General features: G+C 44.7%; 2 protein-coding genes across 3 annotated transcripts in view; one reads left to right on the top strand and one right to left on the bottom strand.

Moving 5' to 3' along the window:
- Window positions 1–25,957, top strand: part of IFT81 (intraflagellar transport 81) — a 130,528-nt gene that overhangs the window by 10,949 nt on the left and 93,622 nt on the right. The gene's annotated exons all lie outside the window — the stretch shown is intronic.
- The window catches only part of P2RX7 (purinergic receptor P2X 7), a gene marked incomplete at both ends in the record, with an annotated part of 40,882 nt that continues 15,625 nt past the window's right edge, over window positions 701–25,957 (bottom strand). For both annotated transcript variants that reach the window (XM_080650637.1, XM_080650638.1), the window contains 10 exons: window positions 701–1,198; window positions 2,700–2,801; window positions 5,534–5,683; window positions 5,771–5,836; window positions 7,500–7,590; window positions 14,364–14,500; window positions 15,935–16,064; window positions 16,681–16,761; window positions 22,835–22,931; window positions 24,475–24,547. In XM_080650637.1, coding sequence (XP_080506763.1) covers window positions 701–1,198; window positions 2,700–2,801; window positions 5,534–5,683; window positions 5,771–5,836; window positions 7,500–7,590; window positions 14,364–14,500; window positions 15,935–16,064; window positions 16,681–16,761; window positions 22,835–22,931; window positions 24,475–24,547 — 1,425 coding nt within the window. The remainder of the gene's footprint in view (window positions 1,199–2,699; window positions 2,802–5,533; window positions 5,684–5,770; window positions 5,837–7,499; window positions 7,591–14,363; window positions 14,501–15,934; window positions 16,065–16,680; window positions 16,762–22,834; window positions 22,932–24,474; window positions 24,548–25,957) is intronic.

The raw sequence follows: 25,957 nt of genomic DNA, 5'->3' as shown, positions 1-25,957 counted from the left end.
CTCCTCTCCATATGGTTGCTTGGGCTTCATTACAGCAGGGCTGTCTCAGGATAGTCAGACTTTACCTGAGGGCTGGCTTCCTGCACAGCAAGTGTCGAGGGACAGGGAGTGGAAGCTGCCAGCCTTTTAACACCAAGACCTTGAAACTGACCCAGCATCACTTCCACTATTGGATAAGCAGTCAGAGCTGCGCAGACACAAGGGGAAGAGACCTAACCTTCAGGTCCTGAGAGACAAAGGCCAAGACATTTGTAGCCACTTTGAACCCTTCACATTCTCCAACCAGGACTCAAGACTCAAAGAGTTTGTTCATAGTTGGACATTATCCTAGTCTGACCTCATCATGAGTTGCTTTGTATTCATATAGCTCTCTAGGCATTAACAAGAAAGCTTGTATACACTGTCTCAATTTTTCCTCCCAATATCTCTGTAAGAGAGTAGGTTGAATCGTAAGGCAACTGAGGTACAGAGGTTAAAGGCCTTAGATCACACAGATTCCCAGGGGCAGAATTGAGACAGATGTCTGAATCTCCTAACTCTCAGTCCATGTTGAGGGATTCTGGCTGGTTTGTTTGTCTACCCAGGTCTCTCTGCTCTCTGACACATGCAGAGTGGCAGCGGAGGAAATCTGGCCACAGATCTTGGCTGCTGAAGCTCGGGGTGCAAGCAGAAGTAATGTGCCTATGACTGCTCTGTTCCATCAGTAAGGACTCTTGAAGCCACTGTAGTGGCCTTCACTCTTGGGAAACTCTTTCCGGATTCTCCAGCGGCAACAGCTGGGCAGGATCGCAAAGTCAGCCAGGTCCTTGGAGCCGAAGCGCCAGGTGGCATAGCACCTGTAGGCGCAGTGCCGCAGCTGGTTGTTGGTGGCATCCTCATCCAGCTTCAGCAAGGGCTCCTGGTAGAGCAGGAGGAACTGCAGGGCACGCCTGGACAGGATGAGCCTCCTGAATGGCTCTGAGGTCGTGATGCAGGCGCCTGGCTTTTTCCGACAGCACAGCTCCTCCAGGCATTGGTGATTCTTGGGGAGTTGGGATGGGAGGCAATTTCCGCACTGGCACCAGCTCGGGCTGCTGCTGGATCTGGGTGTTGCCTCCTCACTAAGCAGCTGGATCGCCTCTGGTTGCCCAGGAATGGGGGGTGGGTCTTGGAGAGACAGGGGCAGCCTGGACAAGTCTGTGAAGTCCATTAAGGGTCTCTGGAAAAGTCAAGTTTCCAAACCTATCAGCAATGACAACCCCTAGAGTTCTAGGTTCCTTAGTTTTATTATTAACTCACAAAATCACATTTAATATTACATCAATACCGTGTGTTAAACGTATGTATCAGGACTGTGATAGTCTTTTACGAGCATGGCCTCATTTAAGCCTTCGAAGAATCCCATGAGTTATGTGTCCTTATCTCCATTGCACAGATTTAGAAAGTGAAATTCAGAATAGCCAGGCCTCGGTGCAGATATCACCTCTCCAAAAAGAGTCTGACCACCCAATCTAGGGAATGCCCCTCCCAGGTCATTCTCTTATTGTACCATGAGATTCTCCATCCTTCCTAGTACTTATTGCCATCTGAAAGGATCTTTTTAATTAATATGTTTACCTGATGATTCTTCTGCATGAAAGCGGGGTCCCTGTCTGTTTTGTTTATTGTCATATCCCCACTGCCTAGGCCGATACCCAGCACACAGTAGTCAGTAAATATTTGTTGACTGAGCTCCTCTCCTTTCCCACCAGGCTCCCTCTACTGGCGAATCCCTTTGTTGTGCTCTAAGAGAAATTGTCATAATTGCCATCATTTATAAATGTCTACTCTTTGTGACATACACCTTCATTCACCAGACAAAGAAAGTCTGAGTCAAGTACCTTAAAGGTGAATAAGTTCTCATACATGAATGTTCACAGCAGCACACCCTGGTTGCAGACATTTTAGCCTCCAGAACTTCGAGACAGGCCATTTCTGTTGTTTTTTTAAGCTACTTAGTTTGTGGTAATTTATTACAGCAGCCATAGAAAATTAATACATTAGTGAAGATGACCAACAGCCTGAACTGCCAAGGAGAGTGTGACTTAGAACACCCATTTAGAGAACTGATTGGTAGTAACTCCTAAAGCTGAATGTATGCCCTATGTTTAGATGCCATATGTTTACCATAGCAGCATCATTGGCATGAACCCCAAAGGGAAGCTACTCAAATTTATCCATCGGCAAGAGAAAGGGTAAATAAACTGGATGTTTATAAAATAGAAATTATACAACAATGAGAATGAACTACTGCTATATGCAACGTCATGGATGACTCTCATAAAAATAATGTTGAGTAAAAGAAGCCAGGCGCTCAATAGAATATATGCTATAGGATTCAAATTTTATAAAATTCTGAAAGAGGTAACCACCTGAAACTAACATAATATTGAATGTCAACGGTAATTGAAAAGTAAAAACAATATTTTTTAATTCTAGAAGAGGTAAAACTAACCATTGGAATAAGACAATGGCTTTGGGGGTGGGTAGTGATAGGGTAGAGACATCAATGGGACTTCTGCAGATGATATTTACTTTTTTCATATGGGTGCTGGTTGCATGTATTTACTTTGTTAAAATTCATCAAGTATGATCTATACAAATTTCTATATGTGTTTATATTTAATAGTAAGTTTTCTTAAGAAAGAGAGAGAGAGAGAAGACTAAATGTTTTAACTTACTGGGATTTTTTTGCCTTTGACATCTTGCAGACTTCTCCCAAGTAGCTGCTCCTCCACCATCCTAATGTGGAATTCATCCACAAAGGACACATATTTTAATGTCTAGGGAAAGAAAGTTAAAAAAATTTACTTCTTTTTTCGTATTGAATTATTAAGAACTGCAAACCTGGATGTATCTAAAGCAAATATTATTCCCCTTTAGCAAATGGCAAACTCTTAAACAAGTTAACCAAAAACTCTTGCTAACCAATAATGAATGATTTCTGAGTCTAAAGGTGAATCCAAACTGGAACCCCATATACCTTAGAGTGTCCACAACTTACTGCCTAATGTTTATAGGTCCCCAAGCACTATGTAAAATTTCTTCGTTATGTTTCCTCAATTTAGGCTACTATCTTCAGAAAATTATACTGTTGCAACTTAAATTATTTATATTTCCACTAAGTTTCATTCCATCTTGGGCCATTAGTGATTATATCTATATCCTATATAATAAAAGCCTAATGTGCAAATCGACCGAACGGTGGAACAGTCGGTCGCTATGACACACACTGACCACCAGGGGGCAGACACTCAACACAGGAGCTGCCCCCAGCCCGCAGGCCCCAGGCCAGCCAAGGCGGGTCCACGGGGGCCCCTGATCACCCCACCTGTTGCCCCATAGAGGGAGGCAACTGGTGGGGGGGGTGGGGCCAATGAATGGGCAGTGCTAGGCCAGCCAAGGCAAGTGCTAGCAGGGGCCCCCTGATTGCTCCAATGGTCACCCCACAGATCAGTCCTGATTGCTGGCCAGGCCTAGAGACCCTACCCTTGCACGAATTTTGTGCACCAGGCCTCTAGTATATTTATAAAATTGATTTCAGAGAGGAAGAGAGAAGGAGAGAGAGATAGAAACATCAGTGATGAAAGAGAATCATTGATCAGCTGCCTTCTGCATGCCCCACACTGGGGATCGAGCCTGCAACCCAGGCATGTGTCCTGACCAGGAATTGAACCGTCACCTCCTGGTTCATAGGTCGACACTCAACCACTGAGCCACGCCGGCTGGACAATAGTGATTACTTTTAGTTGCAATGATGAATTTTTATTTCAAATTGTATATGCATGTACAATGGACAGTGAATTGAGCATTCAGCTGCCAGAACAGGACTGGGATGTCCTTGGATGAGGGAAAGACAAAGAAACCCTCTGATGTTTTAAAGTTCCAGAGATTTCTTTTTTTTAATATATTTTATTGATTTTTTACAGAGAGGAAGAGAGAGGGATAGAGAGTTAGAAACATCGAAGAGAGAGAAACATTGATCAGCTGCCTCCTGCACACCCCCTACTGGGGATGTGCCCACAACCAAGGTACATGCCCTTGACTGGAACCGAACCTGGGACCCTTCAGTCCGCAGGCGGATGCTCTATTCATTGAGCCAAACCAGTTAGGGCCAGAGATTTCTTATTGGTTGGGAGGAAAACATGGAGTCAAGTGTAGAGGACCTGCTTAGTAAAGTCCAAATTAAACAACCAAAACAATACAGATGAGCTAAAGTTCCCTTTGACTAGTCCCCCATCCCAGGCTTCTTTCCAGAAGGAATCGTTATCCCTTTTTGTATGTCCAATGCCTTTTTGTATTTTTATATATAACCCCCCACATATAGAGGTGTGTGTGTATAATACATGTAGAACTATATAAAATATAGAAAAATATATAGAATATATGTGTTTGTGCCTATCTATACATGTATAAAATACATAGAATTAGTTTATGTATGTAGTTTTTTAACCTATATCATACCATATGTATTGTTCTGTAGTTTGCTTTTCACCTCTCAACAAAATGTTTTGGATATTTGAAAGTACCTAAAACATAGTGATTCTGGAACTAGCTTGCCTAAGTTGGAATTTCAGCTCTACCACCTACTGGCTATATGACTGGGCAAATTATGTAACCCTCCTGTGCCTCAATTTCCTCATCTGTAGAATGGGATAATAGGGTCATCTATCTATGAGGTTGTTGTGCAGACTCAGTGAGTTAATATATATAAAGCCCATTGAAGTGCTATATAAGTGTTGGCTATTATTTTTATCTACCTCATTCTTTTAAACGGGTGCCCGGCATTCCTTGCTATGGATTTAACCTAGTTTCATGCACTGTTCATGGATTGGACATTTGGATAGAAGCTCTTTCTTCAGTGACTTGTGCTGTGGTGGATATCTGTACACTATACTCCCTGGGTTCTCATGTAAATGTGTCTCTAGGACAGCGGTTGGCAAACTGCGGCTCGCGAGCCACATGCGGCTCTTTGGCCCCTTGAGTGTGGCTCTTCCACAAAATACCACGTGTGGGCACGCATGTACAGTGCGATTGAAACTTCGTGGCCCATGCGCAGAAGTCGGTTTTCGGCTCTCAAAAGAAATTTCAATCGTTGTACTGTTGATATTTGGCTCTGTTGACTAATGAGTTTGCCGACCACTGCTCTAGGGCAAGTGTGGAGAAGTGGAAATGCCAGGCTGTGCAGTATGTCCCATTTAAATGTTACTATACACTGCCAGGTTGTTCCCTGAAGTCAATACATGATTGTTTTTGACTGTACCCATTTAATAAGTCTGATAAAAATTGACAAGTCCTGGAATGTAAAATTTGTTCTCCCTCTATCTTGCCTCTCTTTGTTTCTATCCTTCCCTAAGACGAAAGGCTTCATCTGAGAAATGGTGGAGTGGTGTGGCGTCCAGAGGCTTGTCCACCCTGGGATCACACTTGTGGTTTTGGCCTTAGTTTTGCACATTTCTCAGTGAGCTAACGGACACCCCAGCGTTTTGGCGTCTGTAGACACAGTGAGACTTACCGACTTTGGTTCCACAACGGACTCGCACTTCTTATTGTAGTAATACTCATTGACGGCGCAGCATTCACAGCACTTGCAATAGGGATAAACATGGGATTGACAGGATGTACTCGAGTAAGTGTTGATGAGAAAGTCAATGAACACAGTGGCCTGGGAAGAACCCCGACAAATGCCGTGTTAATGAAACTTCTTTTTGCCAGAGCATTTTCATGCAGCGTGGGAAAGAGAAGGCCTTACCAAACCAAAGTAGGAGAGGGTTGAGCCGATGTACACGATCAGTGCGATAATGTCAAATTTTCCTCCCTGCAAGCAGAGCGGGAAAGGTTACGTGGCTGAAATTCAGTGCAGTGCTGTTTTCTCTAACATGTCCGTGTTAGTTCCGGCAGAGGGAGGTCTGCCTCTGTGATTCCGATAAATGCATCCAAGGTGTTCACAGCGACAGAGACGGCAGAGACTGAGAACAGGACTCTCATCCGTCCTGTTTCTATCTTCCAAGATGTGCTTGAAAACATGAATGTTTTAAGCAAAGAAGCGCTGGAACCCACACACTGAGAGGAGAACCACTGAAGGTTGTTTTTTCATACAAGGCGAGGAGAAAAGCTTTACCTAAAAGTGGTTTGAATTTGCTTTGGAATCAAAGGGAAGAAATGTCCGCACAAGGCCATCCCTTAGGTGTCCTTGTGGTTCTTATTTTCCATGGCCTTTCTACTCTCTCAGCTATATCTGATTGATTCTCGTGCTTCTTAGCACCATGCTGCGTAAATAATATGCTGTCAGACAAGGTATTGTGGGCATCTGTTGAGTTTTACATGCCCAGCATCCTCACCTTCCTTCTTCTGGAGACAGCACCCCAGTTTTCCTGTGGAGAACCATCTCTGTTCATTCTCAGTGTAGAGGAGGGACAATTCCATGATGTGCTTGCTGTCTGACCTGTGAGCTGGACACTGGCTAGAACAGATTGCTTACCCCAGACCCACTCCCTTAGAGACTGACCACAGTCTATGTTCATTCTGACGTAAATCAGCACCCCTCCCTGCCTCCTGCTACCTGCTGGTTCCTGGAACGGGCTGTCATCTTGACCTCATCAAGCATGTAAAGTAAATTCGCTGGTAGCTGGTAGCATTCATGTATTAGTACCAGTGACTATTTCTGTTTGCCCTATATAGTTAAGTGGCTCAGAGGGCCATTTTATCTTGCAACTGCCCAAGATGCTCCTTATATGTAAGTTTCCCTCAATAAACTCTTTCACCAGACAGGAGTGGACTGCCCCTTTCTTCAGTCTTCCTCTACCTCCAGAGGTAGATTTTCAGTTCCAGAGCCTTTCCCTGGGTCTGTGTATACTAACACTTGCTCCATGTAGCTTTGGGGAAGGGGCTGGCTCAGAGCTGGTCCAACACTAGCCATTGAGAGTATGCCATAACCCTAGTCATAGTGATTAGTTGAGGTATCAGGTGACAGCAAGGGATAATGCTAAAACAGAGGAGGACAGATGTAAGCGATGGAGGGAGGCAGATTTTTGATGATGATGTTTGAGCATCTGGATCCAGCCATGCCTGAAGCCTGTAATGGCTCCTGGACCTTTAATTTATGTAAACTAAAAAAGAAAAAAAATTTTTAAAAGAAGCCTTTTTTTTCTAAACCAATTTAAGTTGTTGGATTCTGTACTAACTACTGTACTTTGCAGAGGGATTTCTTTCTCCTCTTTTTTTTTAAGCATCAGAAAACTTTTAAAGTTGAATATTATATATTTTATATATTTTTCTCCCTATCTCCCTCTTGTACTCAACAGATGACTGTTCATGGACAGGACCCCAAAGACATTTCTTCCCCCTCTCCTATCCCACATGTGAGATGCACAGTGCCAGCTAATGACTACCATCAAAACATTCATCTCTTGGGGCACTACAGCGATCATTAGGACATGGTCGTAGGAATGCAAGTGCCAGTGGCTGGGGCAGATACTTACGTTGCCAAAAACCAGGATGTCAAAACGGACCCCAAAGACTTTTATCAGAGTTCGTTTTTCAACATTGTTTTCCTGATAGTACTTGGCGTATCTGTAGGAGGAAAAGGATCCCGCTTACAAAGATCTATCTGAAAGTGCTGGTATTTTATGAAAAGAAAAACCAAAACAATAGCTGGTCTAGTCTTCCCTATCTATCTTCTAGCTTCGTGGTGGTCGGCAAAGGGAACACAATCCAATCCCACGAATCACTCTCTCTGACCACCTGGAACCGAAGCGCCGCTTCTCCACGTCACCTCCTCTGCTTCCACTACCCCTGGTATCACAGAGTGATGAAAAGTCTGCTAATTTTGTTTAAGATGAAAAGGAACAACTTTTAACCAACAACATAGGATAAGCAAAAAGCAGAGATATTAAAACAAAAACACTCAAAACCTTAAAGCCATCTGATTATTCCTTAAGAGGGAAACTAGGTTTTCTAGAACAAAGTGTTGGAGGTGAATCTTAGATACTAATCACTGGGTTGGGGACAGGTACCTCAGCAATCTGTTCTAACCCTATTGTCTTAGATTCTGTAGGTGTCTAGTTGGCAGCATTATTACAGGGCCAGACTAACAGCTGAAGTTGTTTACATCTCCCCTGCAGTCCAGCCTTTACAAGTGCATGAAAACCATGTTAGAAACTCTCCAACCAATCCCAACTTCATATCCCCAATCTCCTTTTTGACCTAATTCTCACACATTCAGCCAATATTTTTGCTGCCTTACATCACCCAGGGCCAAGTACCAGACAACCAGAGACCACCCCTGGACCCTGGAGCCCACAATACTCAGACTAGTCAATTCTAAGCTGTTTCCCTAGCCCTGCCTTGCCTTTCCCACGACAAACACAATAATAGACCTGGGCGGTGCTTTCCCCTCCCTGTTCCCTCCTGACCAAACCTGGTGCTCCCCCCTGTGGCCGTGTGTGGCATAGCATGCCCCCTCCTTTTTGGAAATGTAATAAAATTCTTTCAATGGCATTCACCTCTCCTTGTCATCACGTCTTGTAAATTAAGACCCAGGCGCAAATCACAGTCACCCCAAATATGCATCTCTCACCAGTGCCACAGTCAGGAAAAGGGGTGTGTTTTATTTTCATGAACAATTAGGGAGGCGTAAACCCCAGGCCTCAAGAAACTTTTCAATCTGTCCCTCCCCCTGTCTGCCTTTCAGTGGTTGTTTTAGGTTGTATATGTTTCCTTTCTGAGTTATTCATTCACAATCTGTTTACAGGTGTGGGGAGAAAAGACAACAGAAGACAGGTGCTCTGCCAGAATACAGTATAGAACATCTGAAACTGTGGGTTGTTTTTTTTAAACCCTCAAAATCTGACATTGAGAGCGGTTAGGTATTTTTAGGTACTTTAATGTGTTTCCAGCCAGGGCGTTTCAGTATCTCTACATCTGGTTGTTCTCATTCCGTGGCGGCTTTCTTCTCCTGCTCTATCGAGTGCCTTGTGTCCTAGTACACAGAGCAGGCATGCATCACCACTCTGTGTCCTGCGGCTGCATTGTCCCTCTATGCAAGTTGGTTTGACTGGGAAGGTTAACATTCTACAATATAAATACTTGAGTTTGTGCTTTCAAGGTCTTGAGAGAATGATTCTCAAACTGAGGGGAAGAATCACTTGGGAAGTGTGTTCAAAGGCAGATTCCTGGGCCTCATGCCCAAAGGATGGGTTCAGAAGGTCTGAGATGTTTCTAGGAATCTCTGCTTTCAGGGGAGTACCAGGAGGTTCCGGTGCACATTCTGGGAAATAGTAGGCCCTGGCCAAAGATGTCTTTTTTAAAATATATTTTTATTGATTTTAGAGAGAAAAGAAGGGAGAAGCATAGAGAGATAAAAACATCAATGAGAGAGAAACATCAATTGGCTGCCTCCTACAGGCCCCCTACTGACAATTGAACTGGTAACCTCTTGGTTCATGGGTTGACCCTCAATCACTGAGCCACACTGGCCAGGCACAAGGATGTTTTTTGCACACTGTAATGGGTTGAACAGTCTCCCCCAGAAAGATACATCCAAATACCTAACCCCTGTACCTCTGAATGTGATCTTATTTGGAAGTGGAGTCTGCAGATGTAATTAAGGACCTCAAGATGAGATCAGCCTGGATTTAGGGTGGCCCTAGATCCAATGACAAGAGAAAGGAGAGGGAGAGTTGAAACACAGAGGAGAAGGCCAATACCACGGAGGCAGGTATTGGAGTGATGCAGCCATAGGTCAAGGAATGCCTAGAGCCAGCAGAAGCTGGAAGAGGCAGGGAAGGACCCTCCCCTGGAGACTTCTGAGTGAGTTTGTCTCTCCTAACACCTTGATTTGGGGCTTCTGGCCTCCAGAACTGGGAGAGAATACATTTCCGTTGTTAAAGCCACCACGTTTGTTGTCGTGTGTTACAGCAGGCACAGGAAACTAAAACACACACACACCCATTCTCAACGAGAGAAGTGTATCCGGCGTTCTGTGTGGTTCAGAACACGTCCTGTACATCAGCTCACCTAGGACTTTTGCCATGGACATCTTTTGGTAAAAGACAAAAATTCTGAAATGTGATCAACCTCTTCAAATTCCTTTGTTTTAGAAAGTTACATATTTTTTCATCTACCTCCTATACCAGTAACCTGGAATTGCCTTCTCTTTTGTGTGGCTGTTTGAAAAGAACTTATCCATTACCCATCAGATCTGGACAAGAGATTTCTTCTGTGCTCATTCCAGACAACAAATGCTCTAACACTGTGTTCTAAAATAATATTAATATTATAACAGTCTCAGTTCTTCAGAAAGCTCAGATCTCTCCAGGAGCTAATGTTCTTAGGCTTAGCTCAGTGACTTGAAGGACATTTGCTAACATCTGGTCAGTACATTGCCCTGCATGCTTCTGCCGATTGCTAAGGAAACAGCCTGTGAGGGCAGTGGGGGGACCCCGGATCCCATCCTCTGTTCTTGCTAATGGCAACAAGCCTATTCAGTAGAGCAGCAGGGGATGATCAAAACATTACCTAAGCGCGGAACTGGTTTCAGAGCCCTGGATGAAACTCCGTTGGAATTGCCGGTCTTTTAAAATTTTTGCCATTCTGGTAGGTGTATAGTTGTAGCTCATTGTGGTTTGAATTTGCATTTCTCTGATGTTTAATGATGTTGCTTTGTTGGAGGTCTTTATTTACTTATACTTTTGTCTTATATTTATATATTATACTTATAATAATTCTTATATTCATATCCTATTAGAATATAAGCTTATGAAAGTAACTTTGTCTTTTTTGTTTGCAAATATATGTCCATTAGAGCAACCCATATTTTTTCTTCAACATATATTTAATTAATGAAAAATATGAGAACTACCAATATCAATTTTCTATTTAAAAAATTTTTAAAATATTTTTATTGATTTTTAGAGAGAAAGAGGAAGGGAGAGGGAAAAAGTAGAGAGAGATAGGAATGATGAGAGAGAATCATCTATCAGCTGTCTCCTGCATGCCCCCACTTGGCACCGAGCCCACAATATGAGCATGTGCCCTGACCAGGAATCGAACCAGCAACTTCTTGGTTCATGGGTCGATACTCAATCATTGTGCCACATCAGCTGGGCCCAGCATCAATTTTCTACCAGCTTCATAGGCAATTTGTATAACCATTATTCTAGGGATATACTTGGACACTTTTTCTGAAAAGGGAACAGCATAAGTCTACTTTGTTCCTGGAATTGGGCACAAAATGATGAGCCATAACCACAGTCCCAGACACCTGCCTGGCTCCCACAAGCAATGATAAGTCTTGGAGACTGTTGTAAACCTCACACTGAAGGGCCACCATTAGTGCTGGGACAGAGTTGTAGGAACAGGTTGAGAAAGTTATCCAGACATAGGAGGAAACGTGGACACCATGTCAGGACGGCACAGGATCACCACTGGGCAAAAGTTAGGAGTAGAGGAGTGAACTGTCAAAGCAAGAACAGATCAGCACCTGCCCGCTGAAAAGTCCAAATGAACCAGGATTCTAGTGAGTTCAGAGGGTTGACATCCAGAAGCCAGAAGCATACATGATGCCCTGCAAAGAACCTTTGAGGTAAGACAGAATGGCAGTGAGGAAGCAATGTGGCTCAGGGTTATCAGGAGTCCTTAAGATGTTCTTAGAGCTTGGTGTGGCTCAGGGGTTGAGCATCGACCCATGAACCAAGAGGTCCCTGGTTTGATTCCTGGACAGGGCACATGCCTGGGTTACAGGCTCAGTTCCCACTGAGGGCATGCAGGAGGCAGCCAATCAATGATTTTCTCTCATCATTGATGTTTCTATTTCTCTCCTTCTCCTTTCCTTGCTAAAAAATAATAATAATAATTTAAAAATAAATAAAAACATTAAAAAAAGATGTTCTTAGCAGAAGAACTTCACGATGCAGCCTGAGCTAGTATCAGAAGCCCACCACTCTCACCCCAAACACAAAGAAATGCAAGATAAAGTCATTTTAAAGTCCTATAAGAGAAACCAATATGGTGGCATAGGTAAACACCTAAACTGCTGCCTCGCACAACAATTTCAAAACTACAACTAAAAGACAAAACGGACATCATCCAGAACCACAGGAAGGCTGGCTGAGTGGAAATTCTACAACTAGAAGGAAAGAGAAAAACACACTGAGACTCAGAGGAGCTGCAGGAAGCAGAGGTACAAAGACGCACGCAGAGAGGACTGGCAACTGAGTGCGTGGCTGGCTTTCTCAATCGGGAGGGAGACAAAAGCTCCTGACTGCGCTGAACTCCAGTTCTGGGCGAGACTCTGGGGACCCAGACTCATATGGGGTGAAACTGGACTGTCAGGAAAGAGAAAAGCACACTGTGACTCAGAGGAACTGCGGAAGGCAGAGGTACCAAGGTGCGCGCGCGCATGTGGAGAGGGAGGGCAACTGAGTGTGTGGCAGGCTTTCTCAAGTGGGAGGGAGACAAAAGCTCCCGACTGTCCTGAACTCCAGTTCCGGGTGAGACTCTGGGGACCCAGACTCATTTGGGGAGAAACTGGACTGTCTGGCAGTGGGCGGAACTCGAGGGCAGCTTTCTCTCAGAGGTGCTTGCAGCAATTACCGCGGGACACTGAGACACAGGGGCCTCTTAGGGCAGGGCTGATGGGAAACCAATGCTGTCTGCTCCACCCTGAGACTCCGCCCCTTCCAAGCTGAGTACAGAGGCTTTTGCAAGTCTTGTCTCATAAGGGTGTCTCCAGCACAGAAGTTCTCCCAGCGTAGACACAGCTGATCCTCACAGCCAGTTGGCCTGGAGGTCAATTCCTCCCAGTGATACCAACAACAATCAAGGCTTAACTACAACAAGACTGTGCACACAGCCCACAAAGGGGTGCACCAAGAGTGTCCACCTCAGGTAATTGGGGAGGCTGAGCCACTGGGCCCTATAGGACACCTAGCACACAAAGCCACTCTATCAACTCAGGGAAGCAGCCAAAATGCGGAGACAAAGAAACAGGTCACAAATGAAAGAAATGGAGGAAAGCAATCTACTGGATATAGAGTTCAAAACCACGGTTATAAGGTTTTTCAAGAATTTTCTAGAAAAGGTCAATAAATTTAGCGAGGCCCTTGATGATATGAAAAAGGACCAACTAGAAATTAAGCATACACTGACTTAAATAAAAAATATTATACAGAGGTCCAACAGCAGACTAGAGGATCGCAAGAATCAAGTCAAAGATTTGAAATACAAAGAAGCAAAAAACACTCAACCGGAAAAGCAAACAGAAAAAAGAATCCAAAAATATGAAGATAGTGTAAGGAGCCTCTGGGACAGCTTCAAGCGTACCAACATCTGGATTATGGGGGTGCCAGAAGAAGTGAGAGAGCAAGATACTGAAATCCTATTTGAAGAAATAATGACCGAAAACTTCCCCTACCTGGTGAAAGAAATAGACTTACAAGTCCAGGAAGCGCACAGAACCCCAAACAAAAGGAATCCAAAGAGGACCACACCAAGACACATCATAATTAAAATGCCAAGAGCAAAAGACAAAGAGAGAATATTAAAAGCAGCAAGAGAAAAACAGTTAGTTACCTACAAGGGAGCACCCATACAACTGTCAGCTGATTTCTCAACAGAAACTATGCAGGCCAGATGGGAGTGGCAAGAAATTTTCAATGTGATGAATAGCAAGAACCTACAACCAAGATTACTCTACCCAGCAAAGCTATCATTCAGAATTGAAGGGCAGATAAAGAGCTTCACAGATAAGAAAAAGCTAAAGGAGTTCATCACCACCAAACCAGTATTATATGAAATGTTAAAAGGTATTCTTTAAGAAGAGGAAGAAGAAGAAAAAGGTAAAGATAAAAATTATGAACAACCAATACGTATCTATCAACAAGTGAATCTAAAAATCAAGTGAATTAAAAATCTGATGAACAGATTAACTGGTGAATATAATAGAATCAGGGGCATAGAAAGGTAGTGGACTGACAATTCTTGGGGGGAAAGGGGTATGGGGGTTGCGGGAAGAGACTGGACAAAAATCATTCACCTATGGATGAGGACAGTGGGGGGCAGTAGGGGGGTGGGAACTGGGTGGAGGGGAGCTATGGGGGAAAAAAGAGGAACAATTGTAATAATCTGAACAATAAAGATTTATTAAATTAAATAAATAAATAAATAAATAAAAATAAAGTCCTATAAATATATTTCTGAACTCAAAACAAAGAATGGCATTTTCTAGGTGTTAAAGATAATTTGGGACAGAAGCCATGAAACCCCTAGAGGTACCAGGACCAGATCTGTATCTGGCAGGCCTCTGGGGAGCCATGGGTGGCCAGTCTGACCTCAAGCACTGTTACCTGAAGTTATAGCCAGGGTACAAGGACTCATTGGTTGTCTTGTCGTCAAGGCGTCGGAAACTGTATTTTGGACGGCAGTGATGGAACCAACTGTCCAGGTTGCAGTCCCAGTAGATCTCAATGCCCATGATTCCCCCCTGAGGAAGACAACAAGAAGCTATCTCTAAGTCCTGCTGGGCGTGGGGTGCAGCCACCAGACATCTCCCTTCATAGCGATGATCACTGAAGGAAACGACTTACATGCTTCTTCAGCCGCCCCATCCTCCTCAATTCAGGGTGACCTTTTTCTCTTCTGAACATCTAAGGAATCTCTTGTACTTCTTCCTTTCTACAAACATACTAGTATTTTGAGCACTGATCATCATATTTCATTGAATTTTACTTCACTGAATCTTAAGACACTATTGCTTATAAGACTTAATTTTTTATGTTCCTCTAAGAAGAAAATGCTGTCAATTAAAATGTGAGACTTGCCCTAGCCGGTTTGTCTCAGTGGATAGAGCATCGGCCTGCAGACTGAAGGGTCCCAGGTTCGATTCCCGGTCAGGGCACACATGCCCGGGTTGCAGACTCGATCCACAGCAGGGGGCGTGCAGGAGGCAGCAGATCAATGATTCTCCCTCATCATAGATGTTTCTATCTCTCTCTTCCTCTCCCTTCCTCTCTGAAATCAATAAAGAATATATTTAATAAAAATAAAAATAAAAAATATATTAAAAAATAAAAATTAAAAATAAAATGTGAGATTCCATCAATTGAAAGCACTTCCTGATTTCAGAACTATTAAAATGTGAAAAAAATGTCTTTGAATCATGAAATACGGCATTTTGAGACAGTATGGTGGAAGCTAGGGATACAGCCATGTGGAATTGGCAGTCTCTAACTTGGAGAAAGGAGAAATAATACAGAATAATAACAATTGTTATTTATTGCCAGGCACTAAACCAGGCACTCTACATATTATAGTGACTATCTAATGCTTTTGTCATTCATCATCCAAAGAGCCAGGAAATGCAAGGAATTTAGCTCTGGAGGTGGAAAAGGTGAGGAAATGGATTCTCCCCTGGAGCCTTTGGTGGGAGCCTCAGCCAGTAAAACTGACTTTGGATTTCCCATCTCCAGAAGTGTAAAAAAATGTGTGTTGCCCTGCCTGGGTGGCTCAGTTGGTTAGTGTGTTGTCCCAATACACCAAAATTTGAGTAGACATTTCTACAAAGAAGGTACACAAATGCTCAATAAGGATATGTAACATGTTCACTATCTCTAGTCACTAGGGAAATGCAAATCAAGATCACAATCAGATACTTCACTGGCATAGCTATAATCAAAACAGACAATTAAAAAGATGGCAAGGGCACATACAAGAATCAACAGTCTCAGGAAATTAATGTACCAAGTAACTCACGCCTAGGATTGTTGTGAAAGTACTTGGCATCATGGATGGATTTACTAAATGCTCAATAAAGGGAACCATATTATTAAGACCCAGTAACTCAGCCCCTTGGCCATTTGACATCTTCCCCCTGACACAACTTCCCCCACAAACCTCATGGTACGAAGGCACCACCAACCTTAATTGCTACTTCTGAAAAGTTATCTCCTGTTTCTCGGAAGATATCTCCTAGTCGGAAAATAGGACACTGTGGATTCTGAGTCTTGTGAAAGGTGCAAGTGATGTTTAAATCTGGTAAGATGTTTCTCCTGCACATAATGAAAAGCAAACAAACACCTCCATTGAAAACTTGCATAGGAAGGAGCCAGTGTGGTGACTGGGCTCCATGAGGGCCCCCAGTGGTCCCCACCTCTGTGTATTTATACCCCTGTGTAGTTCCCTCCCACATAGTAGCAGGATTGGTCTGTGACCAGTAGCATATGGCAGAAGTGATGGTGTGTCACTTCCAAGGTTAGGTTATAAAAGACTGCGACTTCCATCTTGGTTACTGTCTTGCTTGCTTGCCCTCTGTCTCTCTTGGATCATTTGCTCTGGGGGAAGCCAGCGGCTATGTCCTAAGAACTCGCAGGCAGTGCCAGGGAGAGGCCCACATGGTGAGGAACTGAGCCCTCCTGCCAACAACCACATGAGTGAGTTTGGATTCTCCAGTCCCAGTCAAGCCTGGAGTGACTCCAGCCTCATTGACAGCTCAGCTGCAACCTGAGAGGCCCCGAGCCAGAACCACCCAGGCAAGTCTTTCCCAGATTCCTGGTCCATAGAAAATGTGTAAGGTAATAGATGTTTGTTGTTTTAAGCTTCTAACTCTTTGGGTAATTTGTTACATAGCAGTAGATAACAATATGGCCAGACACTCTGGGCACTTACGTGGTGTAATTGTGGCCGGGGAAGTCGATATTATTCTTGATGAGCACAGTGAAGTTTTCAGCACTGTTCAAGAGCGCAGGCCTGAGTGAGAGATGTGCCACAATGGAGATCAATGACTACAGGGACAGAGGGAGGCAGCGGGCCAGTGGCACCATCAGCTTCCAGTTTCTTGCTTGGGTCATTGCAATGAGTGAAGAGAAATGCAGTCTAGTTGGCAAAACGTCCTAAAAGTCTCCAGCTTCTCCAGTAAGAATTTCTCCCTACTTACTGGAAGAAGAGACCCCATGGCAGTTCTCACAGTCTGAAATAATTATATGTTTAGGTATGTGCCGTGGTGTGCTGATAAATCAACTCGCTTTTCAGGGGGAAAAAAAAAAAAAGCTCTGATGTGTAGCATTTACTGATTATTGTGGTATAAATACTCCCACCATGTCTGATTTCAGGCTACCAGTGGGACATCATTGAACTTGGAGTTGGGAAGGGATGCGCATAATTGGCTCAGAGGCGGTACAAGCCAACTCCATCATACCCCCTTATATCTTTCCCAAAAGGCTGGTGTTCCTGGAGGGCTGGGACCATAATTTTTTTATCTTGACTTCCCCATCCTTTAGCACAGCGCCACACACATAGTTGATTCTGTTAGTCATTCTCCTAGAGGCCCTGTGTAGCATGGAATTCTGCATGAGTTAGAGGAGCCCAAATTCTAGACTGCAGGAAGGTCTACACGCCATCCTTCTATCTATTTATTCGACAAATAATTATTGGATTGAGCATGAGACTGGGTGTTGGAGATGTAGTGATGAACAAGATAGTTAAGGTTTTTGTGCTTAAGCAGTTAACAGTCTTTTAAAGATGGAGAGAACTGGCTGTGGATTTATAAGGTGCAACTGGGCCATAGCTGGTTTGGCTTAGTGGATAGAGCATCAGCCTGCAGACCAAAGGGTCCCAAGTTCGATTCCAGTCAAGGGCACCGTACCTTGGTCGCAGGCTCCTCCCCTGCCCGGGCCCTGGTTAGGGTGTGTGTGGGAGGCAACCAATCAATGTGTTTCTCTCACATCAATATTTCTCTCTGTCTTTCCCTCTCTCTTCCACTCTCTCTAAAAATCAATGGAAAAATATCCTCGGGTGAGGATTAAAAAAAAAAAGTACAGCTGGTACACTGTTACCTGGCATGCCTGAGTAGGTGGAAGACTATATATATATATATATATATATATATATATAGATATAGATATATAGATATATAGATATATAGATATATATATATATATATATATATATATATATATATATATATATATATATATATTGGGGGTAGTACCAGGAAAGGGTGGAGAGAATTGGAAGAGGGCACCAAGAACGATCTGCTTTTTATCCCAGGATTTGCAGAGCCCAACTTTGGCTTTATTTGGGACTAGAGGCCCAGTGCATGAAAATTCATGCACTGGAGGGGGTTCCCTCAGCCCAGCCTGCCCCCTCTCACAGTCTGGGAGCCCTCAGGGTCAGGAGGCGACCCGGCGATCAGGGGAAGGTGACGCCCCCATCATACCTCTGCTGCTGCCACTGCCGGCAGCACAAGCCTCAGCTGGCCCTGGTTACCTGAGCCTCGGGCGGCCCTAGGTGGCTGGGCAGCCGCCATCTGAGGCTTGCCTGAGCCTTGGGCCGGCCCTGGGCAGCTTGGGGGTTGAGGGCAGGTCTGGCTGCCCCACGTGCCTGCTGCCCGCCCCCCCCCCCCCCCCCGGCTGGGCTGAAAGGACTGGGGGACTCAGGTGGGGCTGAGGGGACTGGGCGCTGCCATCTTGTGGCTATGGGCGCCGCCATCTTTGTGATGGCATGATGGTCAATATGCATATTTCCTCTATCTTAGATAGGATATAGCTATAGAGAGTAGTCTAATTTTTGCCTGTTCAGCATCCATTCTCCCTCTGTCAGTAGCCCTTTAATTCTCTTCCTTTGGGGAAGCCAGGTCTCTTCCACTCTCAGCTCAGCGGGCTGGGTGGGGATGAGTCCATGTCCTGCTCATCCCTACAGCTCCTAGAGCAGCCGTGGGCAAACTACGGCCCGCGGGCCGGATCCGGCCCATTCGGCTGTTCTATCCAGCCCGCGGAGCCGAAAGAGCAGCGGAGGGTTCTCTTGCTCTCCCCTCCGCTCCTTTACTTTGAATTTATATTAGTTCACACAAACACTCCATCCATGCTTTTGTTCTGGCCCTCCGGTCCAGTTTAAGAACCCATTGTGGCCCTCTAGTCAAAAAGTTTGCCCACCCCTGTCCTAGAGTGTGCAAGTGACCCAGAGCTGGCCAAACAGTGTAATCCAATTTCCTTGGCTGCAGTGATAGGTTCAGATTGTCATGTGACTTGGGCCAATGTGAACATTCCAGGGCTTTTGGAGGAACTATTGGCGGTGGGGGGGAGAGGAAGTAATTTTCTTTTGAACTGTTAGTAGTAAGGACAATAAAAACCTGGAGTTCTCCCATACCACAGCGTGAAGAGAGCTAAAATGGAAGAAAGAATAACTTCAGAGGAGGGAGAGAGAGAATCTTAATATCATTTGAAGCCTGTAACAAGTTTTACTTGAAGCCATACTTCTGGACTTCTCATTGTCAGGAATCAAAAACACAAGCCAAAAAGTAACACTCTTTTTCTGAAGCCAGTTTAAATTGTGTATCTGTCACTTGCACAAAAGAAAATCTTATTTATGACAAATGCCTGCTATGTGCTGGACCATTTGCATTTAGAACATTCTAGACCCCATGCTTCCTAGGCAACACTCTAATTAGAATCAGAGGACTATAGGATCCTGAAACTTTAAGGATCAAAGCCCTTTATTCCTCTCTCATGATACGTAACAGTTTTCTACCTTGAATTACAACTCTGCACACATATCTATCTCTTCTGTTAGATTGCAAGAGCCTTATCTGGGTCATTTTGTATTTTACATAAAATTTAGCACAGCCTCACCTGGCCAGTGTGGCTCTGGTTGAGCATCGACCTGTGAACCAGGAGGTCATGGTTTGATTTCCAGATTGTGGGCTCAATCCCCAGTGTGGGGTGTGCAGGAGGCAGCTGATCAATAATTCTCTCTCATCATTGTCGTTTCTATCTCTCCTTCTCTGTTTCCTCTCTGAAATCAATAAAAATATATTTGGGGGGAAAATTTAGCACAGCCTCCTGTATATAGTTACACATGAAATAAATATCTAACACCTACTACATGGTCATAGATGTGTTGAAGGAATGAATGATTACATGAATAATTTTAGTAATTCTAGAACCCATGTTCATATGACATATGAAGAAACAAGTTCAGGAACTTGCTTGCCCAAGGTCATGTAGAATTGCAGCAGCAGCTTGGAGATGCACAGTATTTATTTGGTGAATGAATTGGTGGCAGAGCCAGGACTGAAAACCATAGACAACCAGAGGCCCCTTGCCTTGAACCAGGATGACCTGGGTGTAGGCTAATGTCCCTGAGCAATTCCTTCTTTGATAATGAATCTTCCTTGACCTAGAAATGAACCTGAGTGGTGCCATTAACTGATTGAGGGTAAGACAGGCTGACACTGCCTAGTGCTTCCTACTCTAATATTGGGAACCTTTTCCTGGACCTTCTAAAAAGTTAGTTTGGGGAACTCTGCCCCACAGGTTCTGATGGTGTGACCCTGAGTCACATTTGTCTAAAGATGTGCTGTCCAGAATAGTCCAACATCCCCTAGGCAAGTGTGACTAATTACATTTAAATTAAATTCAGTGGCTCAGTTATAGTAGCCACATTTCAAGTGCTCAATAGCCACATGTGGCCACCATATCAGACAGAACAGAAAGAGAACATTTCCATCATTATGGAAAGTTCCATGGACACTGCTAGTCTAGAACCACCAAACTTCTATGGGTAGATTGTGTGTGTGTGTGTGTGTGTGTGTGTGTGTGTGTGTGTGTGTGTGTTATTGAGCACTTACTATATGCCAGGCACTGGGCTCACTTTGCAATCACAATACAAGTATCTCATTTAATTCTCACATTAGCCCACTGAGATAGGTGCAATTATTATCGTCATCTTACAGATGAGGAAATTAAAGTTCAGAGAGGTTAAGCAATTTGCCCAAGGTCACATAGCAAAGAAGTATTTGAGTCAGAATTTGAATCTAGGTCTCTCTATTCTCTGCTGAAATGCATCAGTCCCTGTGGTTTCTGAGATTTAAATCGAGTTCTACCTCTGGACCTGACCTTGTATATTAAAGAGAAGTCACTGTCCAGCTGGTATGGCTCAGTGGTTGAGCATCAACCCAATACACCAAGAGGTCACCGGTTCAATCTGGGTCAGGACACATGCCTGGATTATGGGCTTGATCCTCAGTAGTAGACTTGCAGGAGCAGCTGATCAGTGTGATGTTTCTCTCTCATGGATGTTTCTCTCTCCCTTTCCCTTCCTTTCTCTTAAAAAAAAAAATCAATAAAAACATTTTTTTTTCTTTAAAGAGAAGAGTCACTACAGGGACTACCAAATCTGTCACTATAATCATTTTTTAAAATATATATACACTAGAGGCCCAGTGCATGAAATTCATGCACTGGGGGAGTGTCCCTCAGCTCAGTCTGCACCCTCTCCAATCTGGGACCCTTCAGTGGGATCAGGCCTAAACCAGCAGTCGGACATCCCTCTCACAATCCAGGATTGCTGGCTCTGGCTCCTAACAGCTCACCTGTCTGCCTGCCTGATTGCTCCTAACCGCTTCTGCCTGCCAGCCTGATCACCCCCTAACTGCTCCCCTGCCAGCCTGATTAATACCTAACTGCTCCCCTGCTGGCCCAATCACCCCTAACTGCCTCTGACTGCCTGATCGCCCCTAACTGCCTCTGACTGCCTGATCACCCCTAATTGCCCTTCCCTGCTGGCCTGATCTCTCCCCCAACTGCCCTCCCCTGCAGGCCTGATCTCACCCCCAGATGCCCTCCTCTGCTGGCCAATTTGGTTCTGATTGGTCAGTTTCTATGCCAGTTAGTGTCAAAAGCTCCACCTCCTAGGCAGCCATTGGCTCCTCACAGTTCACCCAGATTTGGTTCTGATTGTTTGGTTTCTATGCCAGTCAGCGTCAAAAGCTCTGCCTCCTAGGCAGCCATTGGCTCCTCACACTTCACCCAGATTTGGTTCTGATTGGTCAGTTTCTATGCCAGGCAGCATCTCTGGGCCTATCAACGGGGCCTGATCAGAAAGGCAAGGCTGATCAGCATCCCCGGTGGAGGCCTGGAGAGAAATGGAGGCGCGGCTGCTGACCAGGCCCAGAGAGAAAGAGAGAGGCAAGTGCTGATCAACAGCTGCCACAGAGGCTACGGCTCAGATCCTGCTTCTCTCCTCAGGCCTCTCTCTGGGCCTGATTTGCAGCCCCCTCAGCAGTCAGTGCTGGGTAGCCATGGCAACCCAGCGCTGACTGCAGGACTGACTTTCAGTTGGTCGAGCCTCCAGTCGTGATGGACCCAGGGTTTTTATATAGTAGGATTTTTATTGACCTCAGAGAGGAAGGGAGAGGGAGAGAGAAAGAGAAACATCAATAATGAGAGAGAATCATTAATTAGCTGCCTCCTGCATGCCCCCTACTGGGGATCAAGCCTGCAACTGGGGCATGTGCCCTTACCAGGAATTGAACCATGACCTCCTGGTTCATAGGTCGACCCTCAACCACTGAGCCATGTTGGCCAGGCTTTCACTGTGATTATTTAAGAAAACTTCCCTTCTCTTCCTCCCTTCCATTTCTTTTCCTTCCTTTCCCCTTCCTTTCCTTTTTTTCTTTCTTCCCTCCCTGTCATCTCCCCATCCTTAATCCCTGAGTATGGACACTGAAAAGTCAGAATGGACGCTGCTGTAGCACTGGAGTAGAGTCTGGAGGTGCCCTGGAACATGCTGGCACAGAAAGGAGGCAGGGGCAGCCAAGGGTGTTCAGGGAAGTAGCTATTTACCAGTCAGTACAGAATTATTTCAATATTTTAACTAGCGTGGCCCTCCCAGAGACCACCGGTATGCCTGGCATGGGGTCCCCAAGCCAGTAGGACCCAGGATATTGTGGGACTCCCTGAGAAGAGAAGCTAGATCAGTGCCTGGCAAGGGCTCACCTACTCACTGCCGAGGGCCACGGGTCAGTCCTCACACTGCAACTTACCGGGGGGGCTCTTCTATTGCCTCGGTGGGACACCAGGCAGAGACTTCACAGGTCTTCTGCCTCTGTTTATACACTATACACCTTCCGGTCTGGATTCCTGCAGGGTCAAGAGGTCACAGAAGCACACGTGTGAAAGAACCATGGGAGGAAACTCTCAACCCAAGCAAGAGACCATGCTTTTCAGCTCAAGCAGTTTCAGTTTCCATGAAACCCCGACTGAACCACAAGCTTATTAAGCTGACCAAGCAACACATCGAACGGTAGAGAGATCATAGGAAGACCATGGATGCTGTTGGCTTGTTTGGCTTCTTTGAAAGAAAGATGACTGAGAGGGGAGCCTGATAGGGTGTATTCTCTCAACTGGGAAAATGGACTAGAACTTGGCTTCTTATTTGGCATGTAAGTCCCTCGAGGAATGTACAGCATGTGTCAGGGATGTGCAAAGTCGCCGAATAAACATGGCACATCTTGCCTTGGTCGGTGGTTCAGTGATTAGAGCGTCGGCCCATGCACTGAAGGGTTGTGGGTTCGATTCCCAGTCAAGGGCACATATCTGGGTTGCAGGTTCAATCCCCAGCCCTGGTCCAAGTGCGTTCAGAGGGCAACCGATTGATGTGTCTCTCTCATATTGACGTTTCTTTCTCTCTTCCTCCCTCCCTCCCTAACTCCCTTCCACTTTCTAAAAATCAGTGGAAAGATATCCTCAGTTGACGATTAAAAACAAAACAAAACAAAACACACACACACACAAAAAAAACATGGCACAGCTTCCTGGAGCATCAGGGTCAGTTAAAGATTCCCGAAGGCAGAGTTAAATAGAAAGTAATGTTAAAATGATCGCTATACCAACTCAGACACACATGTATCATGGAATAAGAATGTAACATTCATAGACCCTTTGTGTGTGTTTTATAACCACTGATATTTTTTCTTTTCTTTTTATTCTTTTATGTGGTAACTTTACTGTCATGTATGTGCCCTTTCAGTTAAAACAGGAAACATGGAGCCTGGCCGGCATAGCTCAGTGGTGGAGCATAGACCTATGGAGCATTGACCTTTGAACCAGGAGGCCAGGGTTGGATTCCTGGTCAGGGCACATGCTTCGGTTGTGGGTTCAATCCCCAGGGTGGGGCGTGCAGGAGGCAGCCGATCAATGATTTCTCTCATCATGGATGTTTCTAGCTCTCTCTTCCTCTCTGAAATCAATTTAAAAATATATTAAAAACAAAACAGGAGACAGAAATTCTGTAGGTTAATTAGTGTATGGTCCCCAGGTGTCATAGGGGTACAAGTTCAAGCTCCTCAACCTTTGTGGAAATTCAAGACAGAAAGCTTAGAATACTCAGATGATACTATAAGCCTTTTGATTTTTCCATCAGGTAGAACCCTGAAGGTACTAATTTTGCACGGTTTTTAGGAGCTCGCCTCCTCACTGGGGAATTAATGTCACATTCACATCAGCAGCTGGTCCTCTGAGGACACAGCCAAGGCACGGGGCAGACACAGACCCACCCATGGTCTGCTGAGGGTGGAAAGGCAGCTGAGAGCCAGAGTTAAAGATCTCAATTTTAGGACACTGCGAATGTCACCAGAATGCCAGACCATTCATCCCCATGGTCCCAAAAAGAGACAGAACGTACCTTTGCTCTGCGGGTCCAACCATCCCTTTATACAACCCCTGTCAGAGGAACAGAGTGTCCTGCGGGTAGGGTACTGCCAAGAGAAGGACAGGGTGGCAAGGAGTAAGTATCAAGTGCCCCTAAAATATGGAAAAGCAGCTCTCCTGTGTCCACACAAAAACTTGTACACAGATGGACACAGCAAGTCATAATAGCCAAAAAAATGGCAACAACCGAAATATTCATCAACTAATGAGTGGACAGATTAAATGTACATTTAGCCCTAGCCGGTTTGGCTCAGTAGATAGAGCATTGGCCTGTGGACTGAAGGGTCCCGGGTTCGATTCTGGTCAAGGGCACATGCTCGGTTGTGGGCTCAATCCCCAGTGGGCAGTGCAGGAGGCAGCCAATCAATGATTCTCTGTCATCATTGATGTTTCTATCTCTCTCACCTTCTCCCTTCCTCTCTGAAATCAATAAAAATATATTAAAAAAAATAAAATGTAGTACATTTATACAGTGGAATATTATTCAACCATGAAAAGGAATGAAGTGCTACTGGCTCATGCTACAACATTGGAAAACCTTGAAAACAGTTTAGTAAGTGAAAGAAGTTAGACACAAAAGACCACAGATTGTAGGATTCATTTATGTAAAATATCCAGAATAGGCAAATCCATAGAGACAAAAAGCAGATCAGTGGTTGCCAGGGGCTGGGGAAGGGGAAATGGGGAGAGACTGCTAATGGGTATGAAGTTTCTTTTTAGGGTGATGAAAATGTTCTGAAATGGTGATAATTGCACCACGTTGTGAATGTACTAAACCACTGAATTGTACACTTTAAAATAGTGGGTTTTTGCCTGGCCGGCATGGCTCAGTTGTTGAGCATTGACCTATGAACCTGGAGGTCATGGTTGGATTCCCAGTCAGGGCACATGCCTGGGTTATGGGCTCAATCCCCAGTATGGGGCACACAGGAGGCAGCCAATCAATGCGTCTCTCTCCTCATTGATGGTTTTTTCTCTCTTTCACTCTCCCTTCCTCTCTGAAATCAATAAAAATATATTTTAAAAAGAAAATAAAGTGGTGGATTTTGTGGTATATGAATTATATCTCAATAAAAACAAAAAGTAAATAAAAATCTAAAATGCGGAAGTCAGGGCAGCCTGGGGCCACTGGCAGGGACAGCCCTCGGTATACAAAGCCAGAGGCCTGGTCCAAACAGCTCTGTGGCTGCAGAACTGAATGAAGCAAATGGCATGAAGGCTCAGCAGCAAATGTGGAAATAAAGGGCGCCAGCCAGCCCTGTCTCCTGGCCTGAGAAAATGAGGTCTCAGGACTGATAGCGGAGGACAGAAGAAGGAAAAGAGAAATGTGATGACTTGGCTTCTGTATTCAACTTCCCATTTGCTCGGGAGCAGGTTCACTGGCCAGTCTTAGGGAGAGCAGGATGTGACACAGCTGCTAAGAGAATAGCCGCTGCTCATTATCTCCTGTGCAGTGC

The sequence above is a fragment of the Plecotus auritus genome (assembly GCF_963455305.1).
Source record: "Plecotus auritus genome assembly, chromosome: 13".
NCBI lineage: Eukaryota > Metazoa > Chordata > Mammalia > Chiroptera > Vespertilionidae > Plecotus > Plecotus auritus.
The sequence above is the reverse complement of the archived record's forward strand: the minus strand, read 5'-3'. Positions and strand labels throughout refer to the sequence as shown.